General features: G+C 46.1%; 3 protein-coding genes across 4 annotated transcripts; 2 read left to right on the top strand and 1 right to left on the bottom strand.

Annotated features, from left to right (window-relative positions):
- The first annotated feature begins 1,104 nt into the window (after nucleotides 1-1,104).
- cebpz (CCAAT enhancer binding protein zeta) lies at nucleotides 1,105-8,549 on the top strand. Of its 2 annotated transcripts, none has more exons than XM_032584857.1 (17): nucleotides 1,105-1,263; nucleotides 2,294-3,759; nucleotides 4,180-4,411; nucleotides 4,527-4,671; nucleotides 4,768-4,856; nucleotides 4,930-4,983; nucleotides 5,049-5,151; nucleotides 5,229-5,288; nucleotides 5,360-5,426; nucleotides 5,509-5,615; nucleotides 6,640-6,688; nucleotides 7,039-7,182; nucleotides 7,255-7,298; nucleotides 7,374-7,460; nucleotides 7,539-7,603; nucleotides 7,719-7,800; nucleotides 8,213-8,549. In XM_032584857.1, the coding sequence occupies exons 1-17, from the start codon at nucleotides 1,147-1,149 to the stop codon at nucleotides 8,350-8,352; spliced, it is 3,051 nt and encodes a 1,016-aa protein (XP_032440748.1). In that variant the 5' UTR covers nucleotides 1,105-1,146; the 3' UTR covers nucleotides 8,353-8,549. The 2 variants fall into 2 exon arrangements, with proteins under 2 accessions (XP_032440748.1, XP_032440747.1); XM_032584856.1 differs by having other exon boundaries at nucleotides 7,039-7,185; nucleotides 7,252-7,298.
- Nucleotides 7,882-12,378, bottom strand: LOC116733957 (protein CEBPZOS). Its single transcript, XM_032584999.1, has 4 exons — nucleotides 12,223-12,378; nucleotides 8,887-9,004; nucleotides 8,759-8,803; nucleotides 7,882-8,436 (listed from the first exon to the last, which is right to left on the bottom strand). The coding sequence occupies exons 2-4, from the start codon at nucleotides 9,002-9,004 to the stop codon at nucleotides 8,354-8,356; spliced, it is 246 nt and encodes an 81-aa protein (XP_032440890.1). The 5' UTR covers nucleotides 12,223-12,378; the 3' UTR covers nucleotides 7,882-8,353.
- A 3,118-nt stretch (nucleotides 12,379-15,496) lies between these two features.
- On the top strand, nucleotides 15,497-17,341 carry nkx2.2b (NK2 homeobox 2b). The gene is made up of 2 exons (XM_032584982.1): nucleotides 15,497-16,562; nucleotides 16,759-17,341. The coding sequence occupies exons 1-2, from the start codon at nucleotides 16,391-16,393 to the stop codon at nucleotides 17,211-17,213; spliced, it is 627 nt and encodes a 208-aa protein (XP_032440873.1). The 5' UTR covers nucleotides 15,497-16,390; the 3' UTR covers nucleotides 17,214-17,341.
- Nucleotides 17,342-17,344: the final 3 nt, after the last annotated feature.

Raw genomic sequence — 17,344 nt, 5'->3', positions numbered from 1 at the left:
CACCGCTCCTGATGGATGATAACCGGAGTTGCTTTGCCTACCTTAATGAGTCCAGCAGATCCTCACTTGATTGGAGAGATTCCTCTCAATGTCCATCCTCGATCTGCTGCTGATTCCTGACGCCATTTTTGTTTCTCAGACGTTTTAGGGAGTCCAGCAGCCAAACAAAACGTCGCTGAGTTCGAAGTCAGGCGGTTTCTTGTCTGCCGCGCTGCTTGATACAAAAATGATTTCAATAACTTTGTCAGAAAAACAATAAATAACTTAGAATAGTGTTTCCGAATTATAATTTACCTGAAAAGAATCGCATCAATCTCAAACCATGACATTAGACCAAACATCCTGCGGTCCGATCCTCCGGCAGGCGGATTAAAGCGCGACATTACTTCTTTGTTTTAATGACGGTTGGCAAAGAACTATAGAAAGCATTACCGCCCCCAGGTGGCCTGGAGAGGGGACAAGAAATTAACGGAGGGAAAGGAGAAAAATAACTCAGATAAATTACTAATGATGAATAAGCAAATTAATAGTAGTAATATAAATTCTCCTTATTAGATTTATATTTTTCAAAAGTAACACAATTTGACCTTTTATTTTACTTACATCGCTTCCAAAAATATTTTCTCATGATCTAAATTGGTTCTTTGAACTGTCTCCTTTCTGATTCATTTGCAGTCCGTTCGATAAATACACACTGTGGCGTTTTGGGCAGATTGCAATCATCATATAGTTTTGTCGCACTTTACCAATTACTTTAGGTAAGCCCTAATCTGATATGTATAAATATTTATTCCAGTTTTCCGTTTTCTTCCCGTTTTCCTTTTATCTCCTATATTTTTCTGAATGTTATAGAAATATGTCTTCCTGAATCATTTGTGCCGTTTTTAAGACTAAATACTTTTTTAAAAAGCTAAAGTGATGATAAAAGTATTAATAGTCGAAATGAAATGTTTGGTTTGAGGATGGCCACGGTTTCTACAGACAATTTTGTCATTTCTTACTTAGAATAACATTTACGAAAGAAATTTCCGTCTGCAGTGTGCAGTCTGGGGTGCAGTTCCCCCTCCGACCTATGGGGGCGCTGGCGCTCTCTCGCTGCCTCTCACTGTCTACATCCGGCGCTGCTCTCCACGCCGCAGAGACAGCATGGCGGACAGCAGGAGCTCCGATGAGTCCCAGCAGGAGGAGAACAGCGAGGAGGAGGAGACTCCAGGAGGAGAGGACCTCAACCTGGAGGAGGTGCTGCGGCTCGGAGGGACCCAGGTCAGTCAGCGGTTCGGTTGGGGATGACGGGACATCCGTTACAACAGAACCCTGGGTGTGAGTGGAGGTCCAGATGTTTCCCACCAGTGGAGCTCCTGGTCCGGTTCGACACATGTTGAAACGGGTCCTAAATATCAGCGAGGCCCAGCGAACGGACCCACGGTTTGGTTCGGTTCGGTAGAGAAGCTTCAGCAGGTCGGGCTCACTAACAGAACCCTGTTGGAGTTCTGACCCGATGAAACTGAACAGAACCAGTGGGGATTGGTCAGGTTCGCTCTTTAGGATGAGATGACGTCACAGAAGTGATTTGTGTCGCCAGACTGCAAACAGTAGCTGCGTTTAATCACTTTAGGTTTTTATTCAGTCATTGAAAAACAGAAGAGAAAAATCTATTATTCAGATAAAAATATCTGAACATTCTGCAGATTTGCCATTTACCCACTTGAGCTGCTTTTATACAATATTAGAAATACAACATAAATAATTACATTTTTAAATAAGAAAAGGATTTTCTTGCCTTAAATGCAATAACAGAGCCTTCTATCACCACCATGTGAAAAGCTGGGTCTTTTCTGCTGGACTGAACAACGATACAGTTTAGGGATTAAATTGGATTAAAAGATAATCGAACAGCAAAATGTCATTAAGAGATTTATTCACAGAATGTGAAGCTAAAACCTGAACAGAGGTGAAGGGTAGAACAGTTTTTAATCTTTAATGCAAAATGTTTTTATTTAATTACTTATTTCTGTACAGTTTTTGGTTTAATTTCTGCTCTGAGGAAGTTCTTTCAGCACATTTCCTTTTTTTTAAAACTCACCATGATCCCTGAAGATCAGGATCCTCTGGGTGTAGTACCTCACTCTGCCAGCAGGTGGTGCTAACAGCCCGAGCTTCATCTGCATGGTGTTGGTTTATGACGTAAAAATGTTGTTTTGGACTGGAGGTGCAGTTTAATTGAAATGTAAACTTTGTAAAACGTTAAAAGTGAAACAGTGTGGGATCTCTGAGCCCTGCTCTCCGTCTGCAGGCGGACTACATCCTGCTGGCGGCCATTGATGACTCCACCGAGCTCGTTGATGGAGGGATGAAGGAAGCCATTGACGACCTGGAGGAGGGAGAGCTGGAGGGATTCATCTCCAAACTGGGGATCCGGGCCCACACCGGGTGCCAAAGCGTCCCGGACCAGCCGGAGAACGGCGCCGCTGCAGACCACAGGAAGGGAAAAAACGCTGCAGAAGCGTCGGCCGTGGATCAAGTGTCCAGCTCTCAGAGTAAAAAACAGAAGAAGAAGGAAGATGTTCCGGTTCCACCTGGGAAAAAGACAAAGCAGAAGCCGGCCCAGTTTGAGTTCCAGCCGCGGCAGGTTCTGCTCATCAAGCCGGGCGGGAAGTGGTTCGAGCTTGAGTACGCCTCAGAAGGCTCGGATACGCCACAGGACGCGGCGGTGGTTTCCCGCTACAAGGAGCTGGCGCAGCGACTGTTTGAGTCCGAGGTGGAGCTGTACCGCACCAAGAAGAACATGCAGAGAGGAGCCAACTCCGCCTGGATGAAGACGGTGGTCTCCTCCGGCGCGCTGGCCGACCGCATGGCCGCCATGACGGTGCTGGTGCAGGACGCGCCGGTGCACATGCTGGAGCACGTGGAGACGCTGGTTTCCATGGTGAAGAGGAAGGGCAGCCGACGGATGGGCCTGATGGCCCTGGACACGATACGGGAGCTGCTGCTGTCCGACCTGCTGCCCGAGCACCGGAAGCTCCGCCCCTTCGCCCAGCGCCCCTTCGACCAGCTGGAGGAGCGGGCGAGCGGCAACCGCGACGCCCGCGACCGCCGCCTCATCCTTTGGTACTTCGAGCACCAGCTGAAGCAGCAGGTGGCCCAGTTCGTGGCGGCTCTGGACGAGGTGGGCCACGACACGGTGGGGGCCACCAAGGTCAAGGCGCTGACCACCGCCCACGAGCTGCTGAGCAGCCGGCCCGAGCAGGAGAGGGCGCTGCTGGTCCAGGTGGTCAACAAGCTGGGCGACCCCGACTACAAGATGGCGGCCAAGGCGGCGCACCTGCTGGAGACGCTGCTACACAACCACCCCAACATGAAGGCGGTGGTGTGCTGCGAGGTGGAGCGCCTCATGTTCCGGCCCAACGTCGGCGCAAAGGCTCAGTACTACGCCGTGTGCTTCCTGAGCCAGGTGATGCTGAGCCATGACGAGGCGCCGTTGGCCGCCAAGCTCATCGCCGTCTACTTCTCCTTCTTTGGCGCCTGCGTCAAGAAAAAGGACGTGGAGTCCAAGATGCTGAGCGCTTTGCTGACCGGCGTCAACCGGGCGTATCCCTACGCCGACGCCGGAGACGAGAAGGTGCGCGAGCAGCTGGACACGCTGTTCCGGGTCGTCCACGTGGCCAAGTTCAACACGGCGGTGCAGGCGCTGATGCTGCTGTTCCAGGTCCTGGACGCGCAGCAGAGCGTGTCCGACCGCTTCTACGTGGCCCTGTACAAGTAAGAGACCCACCAACTGGAGAAAACCCAGTGGGCACTGGTTCCCACTTACTTTGGAAAAGGCTGATTAAATTGTAACTTCGTTACTTCACTGATTCAAAAGTAATTAATAAAGTAAGTTACTAATAACTTTATTAGTTTCATTCTGCAGTGAATCTTGTCACTAACTTTACTGGCCGAACATTTTTAACAGTTTGTCTTAGTAACTTATTTAGTAACATCATAATCTAATTGATCAGTAATCTAACGCATTACCAAGTAACTTACAGAGTAATGCGTTACTCTAATCAAAATACTTTTCACCAGTAATAAGACATTCTACTACTCTGACCTGACTGGAAATTTCGGTTTCTGCTGTGTAGCTATTAAACTCATGCCCTGTCAGACTGTAGCTATAAACATTCATTTATATTCCGACAGGAAGCTGCTGGACCCGGGGCTGGCGGTGTCGCCGCGGCAGAGCCTGTTCCTCAACCTGCTGTTCAAGGCGCTGAAGGCGGACGTGGCGCCGCGGCGCGTCAAGGCCTTCGCCAAGCGGCTGCTGCAGGTCGCCGCGCAGCAGGGCGCCTGCTTCGCCGCCGGGGCGCTCTTCCTCATCTCCGAGGTGATGAAGGCCAAGCCGGGCCTGCGGATGCTGCTGCAGCAGGGGGAGGTGAGGGAACCGGGCCGGAACCGGGCCTTCGGGCGGTACCACTGGGATCGGGTTTCACCTCATATTAACTCCTGTTGATGTTCTGATTGGTTCTGGTTCTGATGGGTTCTGACAGGACGGGGCGGAGGAAGAGGAGGAGTTTAAAGATGTCTGTGAGGAGAGGCGCCTCGATGAAGAGGAGGAAGAGGAGGAGTCTCCGGCTGTGGCGGAACCAGCGACCCGGCCCACGGCGTCATGGGTCCACCACCAGAACCTGGAAGGTGCTTGGTCCCTTCTTGGTTCTGATTTGGATCAGAACAGGTGTGGTCGAGGCGGTTCTGGTCCGACCCGGTTCTGACATCTGAATGTTCTGACAGGAGGGCGGAGCTCCCAGAACTACGACCCGGTCCACAGGAACCCGCTGTTCTGCGGCGCCGACCGCTCGCCGCTGTGGGAGCTGCACCGGGTGAGGAACCGACCCAAACGACCCGGTTCTGGATTGTGTTCTGTTCTGACCCGGTTTTGTTCCCCCTCTGCAGCTGTCTCTGCACTTCCACCCATCGGTGTCCCTGTTCGCCAGAACCGTCCTGCAGGTACGCCAGAACCCAGCCCGGTCCTCCAGAACCTGGCCTGGGTTTCATGTGTTTCCTGTCCGCAGGGAGAACCGGTCCAGTACTCGGGCGACCCGCTCCAGGACTTCACGCTGATCCGGTTCCTGGATCGCTTCGTCTTCAGGAATCCAAAGCAGCTCAGAGGAAAACGTGAGAATCCCGGATCCGCTCTCTTGGTCCTTCCCGACCCGGGCCGGTTCTGATCCAATTTCCTGTCTGTTTGTCAGAAAACACGGATTCTGCGGCACTGAGGCCCAAGCAGCGGTTCCCGGTCGGCTCGCTGCCAGGTGAGTTTTCCCTGCCGGTGCTTCTGGTTCCGAACGTTTCCAGGTCCGATTCTCACTCTGGGTTCTTCCAGTGAACGGCGCCGAGTTCCTGTCCAGAGACGAGAGCCAGATCCCCGTGGACCAGGTCTTCTTCCACCGGTGAGTCTCGCCGTTCCGCCCAGGTCCGACCCAGAGTCCGGTTCCGACCCGGATGACCCAGAATCCGGTTCTATTTCTGCAGCTTCTTCAAGAAACGGCAGCAGGAGAAGCAGAGCCGGCAGCCGCGACCCGACGGAGACGAGGAGAGCGTGGAGAGCGTGGATGACGACGAGTTCGAGGAGGCACTCGGTACTAACGAGTCGTTCCTAACGAGTCGTTAACAAGGATGTTTGAAACTAGGGCTGTGGTAAACGAATATTTTAGTAATCGAGTAATATATCGATTATCAATTAATCGAGTAATCGGATAAAAAAAAGATAAAATAAAACGTTGGTAAATCTAACAGCAGTTTTACCATCATATCAACATCAGACCAATTTTTCACATTTTAGCTTCGATAAAAATAACTTTTCTGTAGTTTAGAAAATTAACTCGTAACAATAATGGATCACTTTCCAAGTTAACCTGAAGAAAAGTTATACAATAATCTGAAATTATATTCAGGTCCATAATAAAGAAGCAGGCTCACAAATACGCTTATAAAAACGTCTTTTGGTTCCTGTGTTCATCTCCAGTCAGTTTAATAGATGAACTCTGACCTTTCCCAGACATTTATAGCTTTATGTTAGCGACGGGATTTGACTCCTTCGTTCGTCACACTCAGAAACATCTACCAGCTACGCGCCACCACAACGTTCTCCGCCACCCATTTGTTGAGACCGGGATGATATAAAATAAATGTTTCGGTTCGTCCGTAAAGCTACTTATGTTAATCATCTAATGCTCGGCCGCCCACAGCGTTCAGTCCATCCGCTCACCTGTATAAATACACCTGCAGCGCTCTGAACCGCCAGCAGGCAGCGGCTCCGGGAGGAGAAAAGCTGCCGTACTCCAGGCATGGCGCCAGTCATTTTAAAGATGCTTATTGGTCCCCGAAAAACGACAAAGACAAAATCATCAATCAAAATCCTCCCAGGCTGAACTAGAAAACTGGACCATACGCTGCTAACACTTAGCTTTCGTTAAGGAGTCAGGCGGAAGTGAGCGCTGCGCAACGCGAATAATAACCTGGCCGGAACACGGCGCGCTAAATAATAAAACATAATTTAACGAAGCAGATAAATTTTCCTGGAGGAATTTTAATAATCAAGGAACTCGAATCACTGGAGGAATTGTTTTAGCCCTAGTTGAAACATTCCCATGATCCCAACAGATTCCTTGGAGGCCGACTTCACCATCTTTCCGGACCTGGACTTTGCAGGGTGAGTTTTCCAGAATCCATGAAAAGAAATTAAGGCTGAAAATTTAGAAAAATGTCTGGAAGTTTCCAGCCTTGACTGTTCAGAAACATTTAATCATTTTATTTAGAACGAACCGGGGGTGGGGCTAACTGGCCTCATTACAGGTGACAGGTGTGAAGCCGACCAATCAGAGGAGAGCATCACAGGAAACATTAATTACTTTAATGATAAACATGTTTTATTGGCTCTGACCTGCAGAGTCGCCCCCTGGTGGATGGATCACGTAACACCGTCTGTGAATTTAGGATCAATGAGCTCAATCAACTGACGGTCCCAGTTGGTTCCGGTTCTGATGTTCCCATGTTTCCCAGGAACGTCCGCAGTAAGAAAGGCAGGGACTCGGAGGACTCGGACTTGGAGGATGACCTGGACGATGAGGAGGTGTCCCTGGGCAGCATGGATGAGGAAGACTTTGGAGAGGACGAAGGCGGGACCTTCATGGACCCTGATGATGATGAAGGTAGGGAGCGTTCTTCAGGACGGTCCGCTTGCCTTCCTCCTGGTTTATCCCGGTTTGTCCCTCCTGCAGTTCCAGAGCTGGAGGACGGCCAGGATGAAGACGTTCCTGAAGGTCGGTTCGGCTCCTCCTCTTCCTCCCTGATGATCCGCTGGGATCCCAACAGGAAGTGTGTTTTCCTTCCTGCAGGTTCAGGCGAAGAGGCGGAGCTTCCTGCCATTCCTCAAACCAGGAAGAGGAAGTCCTTCAAGGAGCCGAATTCCTCCGGACCTTTAGGTTTGTGTCTTTTTTGACTCTGCAGGAAGTTCTGCAGCATCTGGAATCACTTCCTGTTTCACTTCCTGGTTCTTCCAGAACCGCAGAAGGACAAGAAGAAGAAACGAAGGAAAGACGGAGGCGTGTGTGCTTCAGCGGAGGAGGTGAGTTATTTCCCTGCAGAACCGGGTCGGCTTTGTTTTGGGCTCAGATCGGATGGTCCGGTTTCAGCCAGCGGGGGGCGCTGCAGGCAATTCTCATTCTCCTGTTTTCCTGCAGTTTGGATCGCTGCTGGACGAAAACACCGACTGCAAGTTGGACAACATCAGCATGAACGCCATGGCTAACAGCGACAGAGCAGGTAGGACCGGAACCGGACCAGAACAGACCGGAACCAGACCAGAACGGGGCCGGAAAACATTTAGAAGCGTTTGTGCATGAATCAGGAGACATAACCGTTTTATTTTAGTTTGGATTCCAGCAGGTCAGAACATTCAGAGTCCAGTTGGTCCAACAGAACCGGTTCTGCTCCTTAAAGGGACAGTTTGCTTTTATTACTGTTGGGTTGGTTCCGATCCGGTTCTGGAGGGGACCAGTTGATCCTTTCTCTGATATTATGGGATGGATAGAAGTGGTAGGCTCCGCCCCTTTGGTTCCAGGACGGCTCCTGATTGGCTGGTTCAGATTCTCCTGCTTTTAAAGCCAAACTGTCCCTTTAAGGATTGAACCTGCTTGGTTCTGACATCCGCTCTTCCTCCTCTTCCTCTTTTTAGGCCTGAAGCAGCTGAAGTGGGAATCGCAGCGGGACGACTGGATCCACGGCCGGGACTCCCAGACGCTGCGCCGCAGGAAGAGCTCCTTCATCAGGAGGAAGACGAGGGGCTGCGGGACCTTCAGGAGGAACAGGAAGTAGCTCAGTCCCGTTTGGCCGCCCAGGCTTCCTGGTCCCGCTCCCGGATCCCATAGATCCCGGCCCACTCGTTGGACTGGTAGTAAACTGGGAGGACAGGAGAGACTATCAAAGACTGTTTCATTATTAAACTATTTTCATTTATTAAAGCTTCACACAAACATTTTCTTTTGTTAATAAACTCTGGAATATTTTTCTGATCCTGACTGGTTAATGTTTTAAACTGGATCCGGTTCTGGTTCTGAGATTCGGTGTAAGCTCCACTCTGCCCCCTGCTGGCCGCTTTACACAACCCAGCTCCTTTCCCAGATCCGCTGAACTGGGCTGAACTGGGCTCGCTCAGTAAAGGTGGAACCAGCAGCCCAGCCGGGCTCACCAGAACCGGCCCAGAGAGCAGAGCTGAGCTCACCTTCCAGCACTGAAGGGAAGCGGCTGTTCATGGAGCTCCTGAACTCTGCAGCAGGAAGAGAAGAGAGCAGATGATCCTGCAGATGTTTTCTTCCCTGAGCAACATGGCCGATGGGCCGCACGTCCTACCCTGACTGTTGTTCATCCTGTGGAACAGGAAGTAGGCCCCAAACACGCCCAGCAGCTCCACTATGACCACGCCCTTCATCACCCGCCTGGCCAGGGGCTCCAGGGGCCGCGGGGACATCTGGAGGGACAGAGGGGACACAGGAATTCAACCCAAGTTTAATCTCAGAATCCAACCTTTCCTTAAAAAGTCAGAGTCCTTTTGTTCCCAGTGGCCCTGATCCTCACAGCTCTTTTGCTTTTAGAAAATAAAAACTTTTTTTTTTTATATATATATATGTTTCCTAAGCGTCTCTGTTGCTCTGAGCATTTCAAATTTATTCCTAACAGATGGTTTATAGTTGATGCACTTAAAGCCGGCAGAGCCGACCAACGACACCGCTGGAGCGTCTGCGCTTTGCCTCACGCTGCTGCTTGATTTCTGAAGTTTAACTCAGCGCGGATCGCCTCCTTTCACTCAAACTGGACACAGACTGACCAGATATTTACATATCCCTCTGTGAATGATTATGTTATTTGGCGAACTCCACATCAAGGTAAGAGCTTAAACCCGCCGCGTTAGCTCTGGTTGCGCAGCTCTACGTGAACCGCAGGAATAACTCGTCTTCGCGCTTTCAGAGGAGCGTTGATTAGCGGTGAGATTGGTTTATCTTTGTGAACAAAACATTATGCAGCGTTTCCATTTCAACACGCCGCCAGCGTGTGGCGCTGTCTGTGCTGATAAGGTTCATGTCTGTGTTCCGGTTGGTCGGAGCGTTAGCGGTTAACGAACCAGCGCTAACCTCATCATGCAGGTTCAGCCGGTGAGGAGCTTGGCGCTCTCCTCGTAGTCACGCTTCACGATGGTTTTATATTATTTTATTATTATTTTTCCGGTTACGAAGCATCAAATCATACCAAATGCTTTGTCTACTCGTCCCATAAACTGGAGCAACCAAAACAGTTTCTGTGGCTCTTATTAAAAACTCAAGAGACAGAAATGTTAGAGCTCATAAAGCCACATTAGCATTAAATTAAATCTCAGTTTGTTGCTCAGCTCTACGCAGCAGATTGAACTCATCCTGCAGGGCCGGTCCAAGGCTGCATGAGGCCTGGAGCAGAATCTGACCTAGGGGCCCCTCTTGCTGCTAAAACCATCAGCACCTCTAACAGCTTCTGTGTTGGATTTAATCTGGGAGAGAGAGAGTAGATTAACTGGCCAACCTGAAAACAATCAGTTATAATTACAGTTTATTCATTTGCTCAAACTCAAAGATTCAACTCACAGCATCAGACTGTTGCTATGGTTAACAAAACAGTCCAGCTATGAAGATAAACAGACTGGACCATTAAAATCTTAAATTTAAATGCTAAACAATTTAGAATCTGTTAATTTATGTATGCTGGAACAATTAAATCAAATTTAACAGCAATGATAATCTCAATAAGCAAAATCTGAATTAAACAGAGGTGCAAATAATTGATATTAATTTTAATTTTTTTTTGTTTTGGTTTGTTTTATTACTTTATATTTAACTATTGTTTCACTGGAGATGTTTTCCAGTAACATATAATTACCCAGTAGTATTTTTACATTTCCTGTCTACTTAAAATCTTTTAATACAAAAACATGGTGGACCGCACGCCGGGCAGAGCAGGTTTACTGGGGGAAACTCTGACAGAAAGTAATGCAAACAGCTAATGCTAACCGTTTGATACTTAGCTATTTGATAGAAAAGCCAAATATAACCCATAGCACATTTAGCTATGATCCACATTTAGCGGAACTTGAGGCTATTTTATGAAACCTCGTGGCATGAAACAAAGGAAAAGGAAAACATTCCCTGGAAGAAGATTAAACGAGTCGCTCACTGTGGTTCGTTTGGCTATAGCATGCGTGGCCTTCTCTGTTTGGATGCAGTTCTAAACACCTTAAAATTACACAACACACATAAAATGTTCATCCGGGTACCAGACCTCCTGTGAACAGCATTCCAATGGAAAACAAGGAGGGCTAGCAGTTTTCCAGAACAGTAAGAAAACACTTGCGATGCGTCATTAGCTTCTAGACTAGCCGTTTGGTCCAGGTGAGCTAGCCCGGGGCTATTAGCTCTTGTAAATCTCCACTCAGCTGTTTATATAACATTAGCAAGGCTATGCGTGGCTAGCATGGCTCAAACGTTGGTCAAATGTTGATTTTATTTCCTTACAAAACATTAAATTTGGTTTATCAATCAAAGAAAAAAAATTTGAATTTTTAGTCAATGTTCTAATGATTATAACCAAATATTATATCCATAAATGTCGCTATGCAAAATGCTCCCTCTCATTCTCTGCTCTAAAAAATGATCTTTCCTTTTTTAAAAGATGTCTGAGAAAGATGCAGACTTTAAACGCAATTAAAATGTTTGAGTTAATGGAAGAATTTCAGTTAGTAGTCCCCTCTGATTAGGTTATTTTATTTTATTATTATTATTATTTTTTATTATTATTATTTTATCTAATTTTATTTTATTTTTTATCATTATTTTAATACTTGTTTTAGCCTTGCATGTAATTGGTTTTGTTAACAGCAGGAGTTGTGACATTAGTTTTTTTTCTGTAATGTCTGTTATTGACATGCTGTTTGAGGTTGTTATTGTTAGTTTTGCAATAAAAAAAAAAAAAAAAAAAAAAAAAAAAAAAAAACGTTGGTGCTTAGCTCTGGTTCAAACAACATCGGTAGTGTTGGTTAAACTTGGTGAAGCTCAGAGTCCCTTTATATAAACTTCCGTGACGTCATTGAGTTTCCGTTTGAAACTCCTCCTCTTCCTGCAGGACTGGGGGCTTAATGAGGTGCATTGTGGGATTAATAGCCGTTGCATGGCTGGTGTCCATCAGTGTCATAAATCTCTTCCACCGTTCTGAGAAACATGAAGCCTCTCAATCATTTCAATATAATCTAACAGTTCTATTTCTGCGTGTTTAAATCATTTATTTAAAAAGAATATTACATTGAATCTACTTGCTACTTCATATTTTTCATACAGTACTCATTTTAAAATATTACAGGTAATTGTTGTTTCTTGGTTTGTTTGGTTTTTTATTAAACTGTTTAATAAACTCCATATACTTTCTGTCATTTTCAAGCTGTTCTTCATAGAAAATATTCTTTTACAAGTTGTCATTATGTTTTTCCGCTTATTTTTTTAGATTTTTTTGTTTCTTACAACTTGTTTTAAAAGTTTTTAAACGGTAAAAAAAAATAACATTTAATAAAAGCAACTAGAAAATGTTATGTATATGAAAAACTCAACAATTCTGCTTCATCAGACGCCACTTTTTAGCTAAACCTCTGTCTTTATCTCTAATTTCACTCACCTTCCTTCTGCTCGCCGGGTCAGAAAGCAGCTGCAGCGATCCAAACGAACCGAACCGAGTCAGAAAAAAGGTTAAACAGAACAAAATAACCCGAAGAACACACTACAGCAGGACAAACAGGACGTCTGGACCCACTGAACGGAAGCCGAGAAGCGCCAAAAGCCCTCTTCAAGCCTCATTACTGCCACCAGCTGGCCATGGTCAGGATTACAGGTAAACTAAATAATAAAGACAAAAACATTTTTAAATGTTACACCAAAATAACGCTGCGGCCCTGGCAGCTGCTCGCTGATTGACAGGAGGTTCCGAAGCAGTTCGAGTCCAGGAGCCGGGTCCGCTCAGACAACCGGTTCGGATGGACGGGCCCGGGCCTGCGGACTGGAGCGGCGGCTTGTCCTACAGAGTGACCGAGGTTAGAGGCTCTTCTGCGGCCCGAGGAGAGCGGAGGGTCCGGGGAGGGGAATCCGGCCGGAATAATAATAATAATAATAATAATAATAATAATAATAATAATAATAATAATAATAATAAAGGCTGAAAACAACAAACCAATCCAAATATCCGATCTTTTAATAAATAAGTAAAAACGAAACAAAATACAATATTCAGACAGTATTAGATAAAAAAAATTAGCTCTAAAATGAACAGTTATAAAATATCAACATTTTTCAAACGTAAAAAAATATTATGTCTTCAAGAATTTGATTAAAATTCTGAATGATAGATGAAAACAAATAAAATATAAGCAATAAAAAACGAACAAATAAAACAGACACTGAAAAAATTTCCTTTGACATTTAAATGACAGTTATGAATGAATGAATGAATGAATGAATGAATGAATGAATATGAAGGTTAAAATCTGTCTGATAAATGAAGCCGGAATAACTTCGAGTTAATGAGACTCAGAAATGAATAAATGTCCATTTAATAACTTCAATAAACTTTGGGATTTCTGCAAAGCCCGACTTTGTTTTGTTTATGATTTATTCTAATAAAACCTCTTCATGTGTGATTCTGTTACTCCGTCCTGGACCAGAACCAGAACCTTCAGAGCCCAAGCAGGATTTATTCCCAGTACTCCGGTTTTCCAGTTTAAAACTCAGAACTTTTCAGTTCAGAGAAAAAAAAAGAAGAAAATTTTGTTCTTTGTGATTTAAAGTTTGTTTTCTGCTTCCTGTAAAATTGACATAAAGTATAATAAAGTATTATAAAAATGTAACATCATAAAGTTCATAGAGTTATCCATTCAAGAAATCCAAGAAATAAATAACTTGTTCAATAAAAATCATAAATGAATTCATAAAATTCATGAAAGTGACACTTTCAATAAATTGCAATAAATACAAAATATAAGAAACGTTAATCAAAAGTTTCAGTCATTAATTAAAAGCAAAAATCATAAATAATAAAATCATCTGATTGGTGAACCTACACAGATGCAGACCAATCAGAATGCACATAGCAGTGTTAGCCCCGCCCACTACCTGCTCTGCAAAACCATTTTGAATTAAACACATTTTAAACTGATTTACTCCTTATTTTTTGCATTTATTTACTTCATAATTAAAACATGTATATTATTTAATGTTTGCACTTGTAGTTTGATCAAATATATTAACATATATTTTTTTAGCAGTGAAAGTTGAACAACCAGAAATGCAAGAAAAGAGAAACAGCGCCGCCTAAAGGCAGAAACAGTTCCTCTGCTCCCGTCCCTCCGGAACCGGGTCGAGCCGGACTCCTTACGAACTCAGTAACAAGTCGGACGGCTCTCCACGGAGTTGGTTCCGATCCTCCCTACCTGGACCGGTTCTGGTCCAGGCTGGACGGGTCGGAGAAGCTGCCTCAGTTCGGGTTTTTACCGGGTTTCCCGTCCAGGTGAGGTCCAGTCACCTGTCCACCTGTCTGCTCAAAATCCAGGCCGGATTTTATTTTGAAAAGCCACTTTATTTCCTCAAAATGTTTCAAACATAAAAACTAAATAAAATCTCTAGTGAAGATAGTTTTGGTTTTATCATTTTTTTGTTTAAATCTCTTTTTTGTCAAACATTTTTGCGTTCATTAATAATTGGATCTGTGAAATATTTTCCAGCATCCAACGAGTTTAACTTTATTATTTATGTTTTAAAAGTTTTACAGGTAAAACTAAAACAGTTTCATCAGTTTAATCTCATTCACTCGTTTTTTTTCTTGCTCCTTTTGTCTTAATTGATCTGATATATCCAGATTTGATTTTTTATCATTATTATTTGTCTTTTATTCGTGCAAAGTGTATTAATTTGTTTTTCTAATATTCCGGTAGTAAATCCTCTGTGATCCTTCAGACGAACCGGGATTCAAACCCACAACCGTCTGGTGTCCAGGCTGAAGGTTTAGTTTATCATATAATAATAATAATAATAATAATAATAATAATAATAATAATAATAATAATAATAATGATAATAATAATAATAATAATAATAATAATAATAATGAGCCGAGCTGGCTGCAGTTCCTCCTTCAGACAGCAGGGGGCGCTGCGCGCTAACAGGTGACCGGCAGAGACTCGGAGAACCAGAATAAATCCAAACACGGGATTTAATCCAGACCGACAGAAGATTATCAATGATTTATCAAACACTAACTTCTCTGTGACCTTTGACCCCAAGCAGGATGACCCCCCGGGCCTCCAATTGACCCCCAGTGACCTCACTTTACGGTCCGACCGCAATTCAGGAAAGACGCGAATCTGATGCAGTTTGAAGAATTTTATTTCTAATTAGAGTAAAAATAAAACAAACTGATTCAAATCTTATAATTATCTTCAGGTGTAGCGTTTTATTTTATTTTATTAGATTTTATTTTATTAGATTTTATTTTATTAGATTTTATTAGATTTTTTCATTTCAATGGGACCAAATTCAAATATCGACTTAAATCCTCCTGGTTTACTTTGTCTTTTTGCAAACAGAAAAACTGGAGTACACACACACACCAACACACACACCAACACACACCAACAAACACACCAACACACACACCAACACACACACATACACCAACAAACACACCAACACACACACCAACACACACACCAACAAACACGCCAACACACACACCAACACACACACCAACACACACACCAACAAACACACCAACACACACACCAACACACACCAACACACCAACAAACACACCAACACACACACCAACACACACACCAACAAACACACCAACACACACACCAACACACACACCAACAAACACACCAACACACACACCAACACACACACCAACAAACACACCAACAAACACACCAACAAACACACCAACAAACACACCAACAAACACACCAACAAACACACTGATGACGCTTTATAACTTCAATTATAACAGATTAAAATTTCATCATGAAGATTTAAAATAATAATAATATTTAGAACCTTCCGAACCAAACGGACCGGGTCGGCATTCACTGGAACAGAACCTCTAAAAAGTACTCACACCCTTTGAACTTTTCCTCAGACCGGAAGACCTTCAGGAACCAGGAAGTGGATCGGAACCAGGAAGTGGATCAGAACCAGGAAGTGGATCAGAACCAGGAAGTGGTTTCATCAATTTCATAGCTAAAATCTGAAAAGTGCGGAGTGTTTTTTATATGAATCAGAACTCTGCAGAACCTGGTCTGCGTTCTGAGCAGCTCGGCTCTAGACTTTGACTAGGCCACCAGCTCTGATCTCATCCTGTCCTCCTGCTGGAAGCTGAACTTTGACCCCAGGTTTGGCTCCCCCAGCATGATGCTGCCACCACCAGGCTGGACAGGTTGAACTGGGCCGTCTCTCTGAATGGTTCTGATCCGGTTCTGAAAGGCTTCCTGTTGCTCTGACCCAGAATATTCATCAGAACCAAACATTCCTCCCGATTCCCCCGGTCCAGATAAGAAGCGGACCGGTTCGGCCGGCAGCCTGACATGATGATGATGATGATGATGATGATGATGATGTGACCTTCCTCCTCCTCCTCTTCCTCCCTCTTAAAGCGCCGCGGCGCCGCAGCGGCTCAGTCCGACCCGAACGCCGAACCCTTCATGGACCGAACCCCGCGGAGCTCCGCTGCTCTCTAACGACCCGAACTGGACCCGAACCCGAACCGAGCCCGGATCAGTTCCTTCTGCGCCTGCGCCATGCCGTCCGGCTCCAGAGGCAGAACCGGATTCTCAGTGCGGGATCTTCTGGACCTTCCGAACCCCGCAGGAGGATCCGGGTCCGGAACCGAGGAGGAGAGCTCCAGGGAGGAACCGGAACCGGACCCAGAACCAGAACCGAAGTGTTGGAGCAGGTGGAGCCGAGCAGCAGGTCAGAACTCTTTCATCTCCATCAAAACCGGAACCAGAACCTGTCCTGAGTTCGGTTCAGGTCTTCATGGTCTTAGCCGAACCGGAACCTGACCCAAACTTTTATCGGTAACTTTTATGGTTCTGGTGTGGTTCCGGTCCGGACTGCTGAACCGGGTCTCTGACAGTAATAAAAGTTCTTTTCCTTCCCGCCTCAGAGTCCGGAACCGACCGACCCGGTGAGCATCCAGGCGCTGCGGCCCGGCTCGGTTCGACCCAGAAGAACCGGAAGAGGCGGGTTCTGTTCTCCAAGGCTCAGACCTCGGAGCTGGAGCGCCGCTTCCGACAGCAGCGGTACCTGTCGGTTCCGGAGCGGGAGCACCTGGCGGGCCGGATCCAGCTCACCCCGAACCAGGTCAAGATCTGGTTCCAGAACCACCGATACAAGATGAAGCGCGCGCACGCGGAGCGCGGCCACGAGGCGCTGCCGCTGCTTCAGGCGCGCCGCATCGCGATCCCGCTGCTGGTTCGGGACGGGAAGCCGTCCGAACCGCTGGAGGTTCGGTCTGGGTTCGCCCTGCCGCTGTGCGCCTTCTCCCCGCTGCTGCGCGCCGCCTGCGGGCCGAACCGGACCGGACCGACGCCGCTCCTCTACCCCTGGAGCTGGATATGAGCCGAACCCGACCGAACTTTCCGCTCTGACTGTTTGGGTCCGCTCCGGGACCCGGTTCGGTTTGTTCTCTTTCTGTGTTCAGTTTATTTATTGTTTGTGGTTCTGAATAAATGTGAGGAAGATTCTGACTC

This window comes from Xiphophorus hellerii, chromosome 15 (genome assembly GCF_003331165.1).
Source record: "Xiphophorus hellerii strain 12219 chromosome 15, Xiphophorus_hellerii-4.1, whole genome shotgun sequence".
NCBI lineage: Eukaryota > Metazoa > Chordata > Actinopteri > Cyprinodontiformes > Poeciliidae > Xiphophorus > Xiphophorus hellerii.
Note: the sequence above shows the minus strand (reverse complement) of the source record. Positions and strands in the feature narration are given on the sequence as shown.

What these genes read in the sequence shown, in the direction of transcription:
- nkx2.2b (XM_032584982.1), top strand. Translation starts at nt 16,391, where the DNA reads ATGCCGTCCGGCTCCAGAGGCAGAACCGGATTCTCAGTGCGGGATCTT. An exon ending in CAGGTGGAGCCGAGCAGCAG is followed by an intron (nt 16,563 to 16,758) that starts GTCAGAACTCTT and finishes TTCCCGCCTCAG; the next exon opens with AGTCCGGAACCGACCGACCC.
- LOC116733957 (XM_032584999.1), bottom strand. Translation starts at nt 9,004, where the DNA reads ATGTCCCCGCGGCCCCTGGAGCCCCTGGCCAGGCGGGTGATGAAGGGC. An exon ending in CAGGATGAACAACAGTCAGG is followed by an intron (nt 8,804 to 8,886) that starts GTAGGACGTGCG and finishes TTCCTGCTGCAG; the next exon opens with AGTTCAGGAGCTCCATGAAC. An exon ending in CTTCCCTTCAGTGCTGGAAG is followed by an intron (nt 8,437 to 8,758) that starts GTGAGCTCAGCT and finishes CTGTCCTCCCAG; the next exon opens with TTTACTACCAGTCCAACGAG.
- cebpz (XM_032584856.1), top strand. Translation starts at nt 1,147, where the DNA reads ATGGCGGACAGCAGGAGCTCCGATGAGTCCCAGCAGGAGGAGAACAGC. An exon ending in AAAGCAGCTCAGAGGAAAAC is followed by an intron (nt 5,152 to 5,228) that starts GTGAGAATCCCG and finishes TCTGTTTGTCAG; the next exon opens with AAAACACGGATTCTGCGGCA. An exon ending in GGCTAACAGCGACAGAGCAG is followed by an intron (nt 7,801 to 8,212) that starts GTAGGACCGGAA and finishes TCCTCTTTTTAG; the next exon opens with GCCTGAAGCAGCTGAAGTGG.